Genomic DNA, 10,417 nt, shown 5'->3' on the forward strand with positions numbered 1-10,417 from the left:
CTCCCTCTCTCTCTGACCCTCCCCTGCTCCCGCTGGCTCTCTCTCACTCGCTCCTAGAAATAAATTTAAAAAAAAAATAAAAAAAAAAAAGAAGACGGAAGACGGAGGAGCCCCAGGGAGGTGGAGAGCCCCGCCGGGCGGCGCGCAGCAGCCCCAGCACGCCCGAGCCCCGACGCCAGTCACCGGAGCGGGCTCGGCTCGGCACCGGAAGCTTCCGCCTCTGCTTAGCCACAGCCTTCAGCGCTGGAAGGTCTTCCCCTCCCTCCGAATTAAGCACCTGACACCGTGGCAGCTGAAATGCGTGGGGGCGGGTGACGGAGTGCTTACCCCGACTTTCCGCAAGAGGTCCCCCACGATGTTCAGTGCCGATATCCTAGCGGAAGGAGTCAGCGGACTGGTACCGAACCCGTTTGGTATGGCTGCGGAAAAAGAAGAGAGGAGCGGTTACACCGGCGGTCCCCCTACACTTCGTGGCCGGCGGGTCCTGTCGCTGACATTACGAAGCAGAATCCGCTCAACGAGAAACCAATACAGAATCCCAAACCTCGGAGCCGAAGTGCCAAGTGGAGACACCGCCAAGATGCTGAACTGTGTCCTTCAACGGACCGGCATTTGGACTACGGCTGGTCCTACGTTACAAGCGATGCTAAGACGGCATATGTCCTTCACGCATCCAGGCAAGGGTTTCTGAGAAGCGAGTCCTAAAAATAGAACTGCTGGGTCACAGATACGCCCATGTCGTCCACCTTCAGAGACGCTGCCAAAAACACCCTCGGAAAAGGTGGTGCCAAGGTCAGCAATCTGTGTGGCAGCTCCACGGGGACACGACACGTTATCTTTTTCCTCTTTTGCCAGTTTGATGGTCATTTTGCTTTATTTCTGTTTCCTTACTGACTAGATATTTGAATCTCTTCTTCTGGAAAGCATCTTCTATCCTCCGCACTTTACCACTGGGTCATCTGCCCTCGCCAGGCAGACATCCGCCCTCGCCTTGAGTCTGTACTTCTCAGCATGACCTTTGTCTTCCAAACCTTTTGTTTTGGTGGCGGGAGCCTGGGCTTCTTCACCTCGGCAGCATAAAACTGTTCCTCTCCTTAGGTTTTCCTGGTTTTTTTTTTTTTTTAACATTTAGATCATTTAATCCAGCAAATCTCTTAAGCTTTTTTCAAATGGATAGCAACTGTCCTAATACCACCCTGTGAAACCCGGCTCACCTGAAATGGCACTTTTTATATACTGAATTCCCTATGTGTTTTAGCTCCGTTAAATTATTAGGCTATTCCACCAGAAATAGTCTGCTTTTGTTATTACAGCGTTAAAACATACTCTGCTGTCTTGAAGGGAAAAGCCTGTTCTTATTAACCTATTTCAACCTTTTCTTGACACACTCCCTCTTCCAGAGTAACTTTAAAATCACCTTGCCAACTTAAAAGACCCCCCTTAGGATTTTCATCAGCAATTTAAATTACTGATCGATTTGGGGACAACGGATGTTCCAACAGCCTCCCCACGCAGAATGGGGGTTACTCTGTGTGATATTTATGTACACCCTCTTGCACACCCCTCAGCAAAGGTTTTCAGCCATGCACATTTCTTCCATTTATTTTTGAGATAATACCTACCACGGTTAAGAGCTCTTGGGCTTACCTGCTAGATACAAACCCCTCTCTGCCACCTAGTAACTGTGTGAGCTTTAGGAAGCTGCCCGTGTGTAGAAGAGGGCTAGCACTTCGAAATTGTTGTGAAGTTTAAATTAGCGAATACACTTTTGAAACACCTAGCCCATAAGAAGCACTCAATAAACGTTAGCTGTTATTCTCTATGCTGTTTTTACGGAGCGCTAATCAGCATGTAAATGCTTTGTTGCTGCTGCTGCTCAATGTCCTTGTCCTCCAGAACACAATCTAGCTGAAGGCAGGGACTCGGTCCCATTCACCACCAGACGCCTGGCATCTAGAATAACACACAGCTCAGAACACATGCTCACCAGGACACCAATAAACTGTACTTTACTCGGCAGAGATTTCCAGATCTCATTTTTCCCTATTGTCCTCAAATTATTAAATCTGTGCCTTTATGGGAAGATGTCTTAGATGCTTTTGGGAAACAGGCACTGCTATCAATAAAATGCAGTTAAAGACAGACCACTTCTTAGAGAACAGCCCTTCAACTTTGCATGGATTTCTCTCATCTCCGGCTTCTCGCTGGGTCTGCGCGGACTTATCAGTCACGCAAGCGCAGCGATCTGGCTCGTGGCAGCTTTCAGGCTGGTGAAAGTGCACACTCTCAGTCCCAGTCTGAAAATGCCTAGATGACTCGGACAAATAGCACTGCCTTGGCGGTGACAGATCTTAATCCTCTGCCAGGGCAGGCAGGCTCTGTGTCCCACTGACCTCACCCCGCTCACCGCAGCCAAGTCCCTGACCGAAAACTCAGTGAGCTATGACCGCACGTGCGCCTGTCTGGGTCTCACCTACACTGAAGCCCCTGACCTTCTGATTAGGGATCAACTGAAGAATTTTCACAACTTGGCCGCACAGTTCTATCAGTACCGAGAAGCAAACTTTTGTTCGTTTTCCAATGTTGGGATCCTCATACTCAAGCAGCCATTCTCCAAAATGGACAGCGCGAGTTCCTGACGCCCGCTCCACTCCCACCCTGATGCCCACTCCTCCTGCCCCCTGCCCGCTCCGCCCGCACCCTGATGCCCGCTCCACCCCCACCCTGATGCCCACTCCTCCTGCACCCTGCCCCCCGCTCCACCCCCAACCTGATGCCCGCTCCGCCCGCACCCTGATGCCCGCTCCACCCACACACCCTGATGGCCACTCCTCCTGCACCCTGCCTGCTCCACCCCCACCATGATGCCCACTCCACCCCCACCTGGGTTACTCCAAATATCACCTCTGAAAATGGCAGCCACCGAGGCATGGGACAGGCCACGCGCACCTGAGCCGCATGGTAACTCAGGGAGGCTCTCTCCACGCTGCATATAAAGGCCTCCAGTCTTTGGTGATATGTTAAGCGGCACAAAAACTGAAACCATATTTGAACACGGTCCCCGAGCCTGCACAGGACGAGGCGGCGTGCACAGGCAAACACACACACTCGGCTGAAAAAAAAAATTCCGCGCTAACAGAAGCCACCTTTACATGGTTAGGCTGCAGATGGGTCGTTTTTTTTTCCTTCCAATTTTTCAACATGAACCTGTATTCAACACTGCATTGAAAAACCTGCAACCTCTTAAAACCCCGATGTACTAAGCTGCCCTCGGCGGACGCGCAGGCACCACGGCTGTGGGCCCCACCGGGAGCCGCCCAGGACGCCAGCCCCTTCCTCCGCTCCACGGCTGCCGGGTTCCACCAGCTTCTAACCTGCAGTCACCGCTCACACCGGGACAGAGCCCCCTTGGGCGCTAATGTACCACGGGCTCAGAAAGCCGGGACAGCACAAACCTTTGGGTGAAGGAAAAGTGTTTTCCGTTCCTTTGCCAACAGGCGTGGCCGGCAAGGAGAGCGATGCCTGCACAGCAGAGTCCATCTTCTCACAGTCCAGGGTGGGGGAGCTGGGCGCCGACTTCCGGGTGACTTCCTGCTGTCTCTCCCGAACTGCCAGCTCTTGTCTTAAATCTGCAAAATGACACCCAGGTAAGAGCGCTCACTCCAGGAAGCGCACACGCCCAGCAAAGTCACGTCTGAAATGCCGCAAAGACAGTCTTCCTAAATCACTAGTGCTCAAAAGTGAGTTTCCTATTTAATACTTTTTATGTCTCGGGGTATAAGAATGACCACCCTGCCGTCTAAATTTTCTTTTAATGTTATTTATTTATTTCTGAGAGGGAGAGAGACAGCATGAACAGGGTCACAGAGAGAGGGAGACGCAGAATCCAAAGCAGGCTCCAGGCTCCAAGCTGTCAGCACAGAGCCCGACGCGGGGCTCGAACCCACGAACTGTGAGATCATGACCTGAGCCGAAGTCGGACGCTTAACCGACTGAGCCCCCCAGGTGCCCCACCACCCTACCGTCTAAATGACCTTTTAGAACTAAAACATTCTGGGGCGCCTGGGGGGCTCAGTCAGTTGAGTGTCCGACTCGGCTCAGGTCATGATCTCACGGTTCGTGGGTTCGAGCCCCGCGTCGGGCTCTGTGCTGACAGCTTGGAGCCTGTTTCGGATTCTGTATCTCTCTCTCTTTCTGTGACCTTCCCCTGCTCATGCTGTCTCTCTCTCTCAAAAATAAGAAACATTAAAAAAAAATTTTTTTAAACAGAAAAGAAAACCTGCTAGACCGACACAAATGCTGTAACCTGAGAGAGGACAGTGAACTCTGCTCACAGGCAGAAAGAAACAGGACGGAGGCCGAACCAAAACTCACACAAACCTACAGGGCACAGAAATAAATACTCTTTTCAACTCATTTTGCTTTCATCCTGAAACAAAGCTCTTTGGGGATTACTGCAAAATCAACAAGGTACATTTTTAGAATTTTAAAAGTGTTGGTATTTCTTATTAATTTTCAAAATGCAGTATTCTGTTGTAGAAAGGAAGTAGTCAAAACAGTCGCGATTTTTTTTGCTTTCAAATCTACAGTTTTTAAGCCAAAGTTAACATTTTCTTCCCCAGTTGTGCAACTGACCTANAAAAAAAAAAAAAAATGACACAAAGCTATCCCACTCCGGGCACATATCCAAATGTGTACCCAGGGGTAAATGCATAAAGAGAAGGTAGTCCATGCCCATAATGCGGTCTTATTCAGACTTAAGGAGGAAGAAATTCTGACACGTGCTACTGCGGGGATGTGCCTCGAGGAGCCACGCTGAGCGAAACCACGCCAGTCACAGGAGGATGGACACCGTGTGATCCGGGGACGTCACCAGAGAGGTCAGGTTCACAGACACAGAGGGACGAATGGCGCCGCCGGGGACCGGGACGTCCGCTGCTGTACACACTGTGCACACAGGGATTACACCCTTTCCTTTTAAAATTCCCCCTCCCTCCCTCTTTTGTTTAATACATGGCAGAATGCAGATTATTAAGAAAAGAGTCTCGGGGCGCCCAGGGGGCTCAGTTGGTTAAGTGTCCGACTTCAGCTCAGGACATGACCTCACGATTCGTGGGTTCAAGCCCCGCGTCGGGCTCTGTGCTGACAGCTCAGAGCCTGGAGCTGCTTCCGACTCTGTGTCTCTCACTCTCTCTGACCCTCCCCTGCTCACGCTGTCTCTCTCTCTCAGAAATTTAAAAAAAAAAAAAAGGCTCTTTACAAGATGTGCACAGGCGCAGTGTTGTTATGTGCGTAACAACCCAAGCCAAGCAAGCAGGACACGCACAGTGGTGGTGGTTAAGGTTTTGGAAACCAGACAGGGGTTTGAATCCCAACTGAAAAGCTCTAAGACCCTGGACAAAACTCCAATGCTCTATGCCTCAGTTTTCTGAACTGAAAGGTAGGAATAATACTGCCTACTTCTTTGAGCTGACGATGTCGGTACTGAAAGACTAAAAGCACGGAGCGCGGTGTCTGACGAAAAGATACTCATGCATCCAGCCTTCAGCGTTGCTCATGGGGCTCCTTACACCCGGGCTTAGGGACAGGGAAGGAGAGAGTGTTCTTCAAGCTGTAAGTTTACCTCTTGCTTCATCCTTTAACCGCTGTACAGAGACTAACAAAGATTCCTTTTCATCAAGTTCACTTTCTAAAAATGCATTTCGTTCAATGGCCTGATTTAGCCTTTGTTCAAAGTCTTCCAGTGACACTATTGTTGCTCTAAAAAAAAAAAAAAAAAATGGAGTCCATGAATTAAATAAATAGCGCGCAAACAGCTAATACAAAAGGAAACGGTCCGTTTAGCTCATGCCACTTCCTGACCTAGAAAGCCTGGCCCAGGTGAGGGATGATCTCAGCCCCTTCTGACCTCTGGTGGCACTTGGTATCTCTGCTTCTAGTCTGGGCCATTCAATATATTCTCTTAAATTCCCACCGAAATTCCTTACGGTTCCTTAAAGGGAGGCCACCTATTACACATTATCCTCTCCACTGGATTGTAAACACACAACAGTCACGTTGACATACTTTCAAGAAGAAAACGGTCCAACAATTTGAAAGTACACGAAGAATTAATTAAAAATTTGTTTAAAACACAAAGTCCCAGGTCCCGCTCCATTGACTCTTCCTCCTGCATTTCTCATCGTGCTCATTTATTCACCAAACATTAACATGAACCTACTACGTGCCCCCTGCCCACTATGTGCTGCCCGCTGCAGAAGTAAAATTCCCCAGCCTCACGTTAGAACTCCTAATGCCTGTGGCCAATTTGATCAAATCCCAGCAACTGTCAAAACGTCTCTCAATTCCACTTGCTCTCCCCCAGCCTTCGGCTCCTGGCTTAATTCTTCACGCATCACCTGGATCACTCCTAGAGGGTCCTCCTCCCTACTTCCAGTTCCTCAATGTTACCCTCGTATCAAAATCTGATGTCCCTCCTTTGTTTAAAAAATTCTTATTAAGGGGCGCCTGGGTGGCTCAGTCAGTTAAGCGTCCAGCTTCGGCTCAGGTCATGATCTCACGGTTTGTGGGTTCGAGCCCCACGTCAGGGTCTGTGCTGACAGCTCAGAGCCTGGAGCCTGTTTCAGATTCTGTGTCTCCCTCTCTCTCTGACCCTCCCCTGCTCATGCTCTCTCTCTCAGAAATAAATAAAACACTAAAAAAAAAAATTTTTTTTTTTAATTCTTAACGAGGTCCTCATTGCCTCTACAGCACACAAGTTTCTTCCCAATCTGGCCCCGCCCACCTTCCATCTCCGGCTGTGCAGCCACACAGTCTCCACCCGCATCCATCAAAGTGAGACACGCCCATGTCCTGAGCCTCCTCCCTCCTTGCAGACTCCAGCTTGGACACCAGCAAAGGCTGCCCCAGCTCCCCGGGGAAAATTAACGGCTCCCTCCGCTGTGCGCTGCAGCCGCTTGGACACTCTCTTCACTCATACTGACCGTGTGAAAGGTCCACATCTGTCCCAGCCAAGGGCAGCAGCCAGCTTACCTCTGTGTCCTCGGCTCTAGCATCAAGCCAAGAACGTAAGAGTCCCTCGGACAATAAGGAAAGAACTACCAGACAGTGATTGTCAAGTAACAGGAACTGAGTTTGGAAGGGCTCAGAACAACTTAATGGTAGATTAGAGAAAAGCGCAGCAGCGGTAACAGCGAGCCGCTCCGGGCTGTGCGGGAGATCGTGGCGAAAGCGGTATTCTGAGAAAATCCATCAGTCAGTATTTCAACTGAAGAGAATGAGGAGGAGCAAAGAATTTGGGCAGAAGCTGTGGGGCCTGCAAAGAGTGTGGCAGAACTGAGCGCACAGAGGGAAAGACCGAGGAACAAAGGAGACGTGGTTAAAAACAAAAAACCGCAGGACGATCTGGAGAGACATGGATTCGCACCCGCCGGCGTGGCGGTTACAGGCGACGTGGACTGCCAGGCGGCCGTGATCTGGGTGACGGGCCGCACTGCGTGTGGACAGAGCCCCGGCACCGGCCCCGCGTCTGTTCGCTGTACGCGAGCGCACGGCAGCCACTCACCTTTTCGCTCGCTCCAGGTCGTCGTTGGCCTGCTCCAGCTCCCTCACGTACTTATGCAACTGCTCCTTAATGGCCCGAGTCTGACTTAAGTCATCTTCCAACAGTGACACTTGCTTGTAGCTCTGTGCGTACTGGTGCTCAAGCTTCTCCTGAAGGTGCGGGTGCAGGAAGCAAAGTGTGTGCTATTAACACGGAGTCTTCCTTAGTAAAGGAAGGAACCCAAGCTATGGGGCGCAGGGATCCCAGGAATTCGCCCACAATCTGGGGTGATGGTACCCCTCTCCTCCTCACAATATTTAAAAAAAAAAAAAAAAGGAAGCATTCATTCCAAGCACCTCAACTCGTAAATTTAGAGAGTCAGCCATTCTCCTCTCAGAAAGAAATCTAACAGGGGCGGCTGGGGGGCTCAGTCCGTGAAATGTCCAACTTCAGCTCAGGTCATGATCTCACGGTTCATGGGTTCGAGCCCTGCGTCGGGCTCTGTGCTGACAGCTCGGAGCCTGGAGCTTGTTTCGAATTCTATGTCTCCCTCTCTCTCTGACCCTCCCCTGCTCAGGCTATCTCTCTCTCAGAAATAAATAAAACATTAAAACATACACACACACACACACACACACACAATATGTAAATAAAAAAAAAAAGAAAGAAAGAAATCTAATAATGATCTTTCTGAAAAGAAGTAAAATAGGGAAACCAATGCCTCAGCCCCGCCCCCGGGGAGGGGGGTGAACTCCAGGTCCTCAGGCTAAACGCAGCCCGGGTGAGCACGGAGCAGGGACCGCCACCCAGAGCCCCACTACCCCAGCTCTCACCCGCCATCCCCACCCTCCCCACACCGTAACCCCACCCCCAGGCACGGAAACCCTCAAGCACTTGGCTAAGGCAGCTGATGGACAGCAACAAGGGGGGGTTAATCCTTTAACTCCTAGAAATCCCTCTTTAAAGGGGATTTTAACCCCAGCTGAACCTCAAAACTAAAGAGGCGACGAATAATAAAGGAATAAACGCGGATTTCATATGAAATACGTTTACAAGGCCGCCGAGGGGGGCAGTCTCGGGCAACCCAGGCAGCTCCGGAAACCGACAGGGATGACCACGTACTAAGAGAACGTGACCGCTCAAGCCGGGACAGGCGCAGGGTCTGCAAGTGAGCGCCTAAGCTCCCAAGCCCCTTCCCCTCGGTTCCACGAAAGAAAAGTGTATTCCAAAAACCCACTTGAAGTCTTTTTTTTCTTCCCTGCCTGCTGCTCTTCAGTTCCCCCACGACACCGCACTTCTCACGTGAACAGAAGGCAGCGCTGGGCAGCAGCGCCCACCGCCGCGGTTACCTTGAGAGCCTCCACTTCATACTTCAGTCTCTGGTTGTCCGCCTGCAGGTCCCGGTTCCTCTGCTCCGCCTGCACCAGCTGCGCCTCCAGCTCGGCTTCTAGTTCCCGGCTGCCTTCCTGGAACTCAACTAGCTCATCCCGAGCCTCCTGGAAGCTGCCGCGGACAGAGCGGGACAGGCGGTGACAGGAGCAGCCCCACGGCCCGAGAAGGCGGCCCCAGGCCGTCCAATGACCCTGCCCAGACCCGCCCCACACGGCGGGGACAACCTGTCTCACGTGGCAGGTTCTAGACTCGGGGGCCAGTGAAAGTGACTTAAAAGGGCCCAAAAGGACTCACGTTTTACACACCCACCCCTAGATCTTCTGTTTGTTTATTTATTGTTGAGGGGCGCCTGGGGGGCTCAGTCGGTTAAGTATCCGACTTCGGCTCAGGTCATGATCTCATGGTTCGTGGGTTCGGGCCCCGCGTCGGGCTCTGTGCTGACAGCTTGGAGCCTGGAGCCTGTTTCAGATTTTGTATCTCTCTCTCTCTGTCCCTCCCCTGCTCACACTGTCTCTCTCTCTCAGAAATAAATAAAACATTTTTTTAACTTTTAATAAAATAAAGTAAATGTTTGTTTATTTTTGAGAGAGAGAGAAAGCGCGAGTGAGCGAGCATGAGCTTGGGAGGGAGAGATTGGGGAACGGAGGATCCAAAGCGGGCTCTACATGACAGCAGAAAGCCCGACACAGGGCTCGAACTCATGAACCACGAGATCATGACCTGAGCCAGTCAGCTGTTTAACCGACTGAGCCCCCAGGTGGCCGGCCCCTAGATCTTTCTTATCTAAGGCATTAATAAAGAAACTCAAGTTACTGGGCCACAAAGTACTATCAGCGTTTTGCAATACAATCGGCTTCCTTCATAATTCTATTATTTAATCTTATGCATTGAAAAACGTCATTCTGGGGCGCCTGGGTGGCTCGGTTAAGCACCCGGCTCCTGAGTTCAGCTCAGGTCGTGATCTCGTGGTTCATGGGACTGAGCCCTACGTCGGGCTCTGTGCTGACAGCATGGAGCCTAATTGGGATGCCCTCTCTCCTTCGCTCTCAAAATAAATATTTAAAGCAAAACAAACACACAAACAAAAACACATCATTCTGGTAAGCGGTGCACAGGTTTCACCAGCCTATTAAGGCATCTGTGGCACAAAACAGATTCAGAGCATCTGCCATAAACAGACCCCTTCCCTGCTCACCGGCACAATCTACCTGGCTTCAACAACAACAACAAAACAGCAATAAAAGGTTTGATAAGGCTTAACAAGCTCTATAAACCAAAGCACGAAAGAGTGTGTGTGTGTTAAAGTGCATTTTAAAAAGAAATGAGGGGGGGCGCCTGGATGGCTTAGTCGGTTAAGCGTCCGACTTTCGCTTAGGTCATGATCTCGCGATTCGTGGGTTCGAGCCCCGCATCGGGCTCTGTGCTGACTGCCAGCTCAGAGCCTGGAGCCTATTTCAGAGTCTGTGACTCCCTCTCTCTCTG

At 50.8% G+C, this 10,417-nt stretch overlaps 1 protein-coding gene across 3 annotated transcripts in view; it reads right to left on the minus strand.

The window, feature by feature from the left end:
• The window catches only part of NDEL1 (nudE neurodevelopment protein 1 like 1), a 42,356-nt gene that overhangs the window by 8,746 nt on the left and 23,193 nt on the right, over positions 1-10,417 (minus strand). For all 3 annotated transcript variants that reach the window (XM_077746538.1, XM_077746539.1, XM_077746537.1), the window contains 5 exons: positions 8,893-9,046; positions 7,565-7,713; positions 5,624-5,760; positions 3,456-3,629; positions 328-419 (listed from right to left, as the gene is read on the minus strand). In XM_077746538.1, coding sequence (XP_077602664.1) covers positions 328-419; positions 3,456-3,629; positions 5,624-5,760; positions 7,565-7,713; positions 8,893-9,046 — 706 coding nt within the window. The remainder of the gene's footprint in view (positions 1-327; positions 420-3,455; positions 3,630-5,623; positions 5,761-7,564; positions 7,714-8,892; positions 9,047-10,417) is intronic.

Source organism: Crocuta crocuta, unplaced genomic scaffold (genome assembly GCF_008692635.1).
Source record: "Crocuta crocuta isolate KB4526 unplaced genomic scaffold, BGI_CrCroc_1.0 scaffold139, whole genome shotgun sequence".
NCBI classification, from domain to species: domain Eukaryota; kingdom Metazoa; phylum Chordata; class Mammalia; order Carnivora; family Hyaenidae; genus Crocuta; species Crocuta crocuta.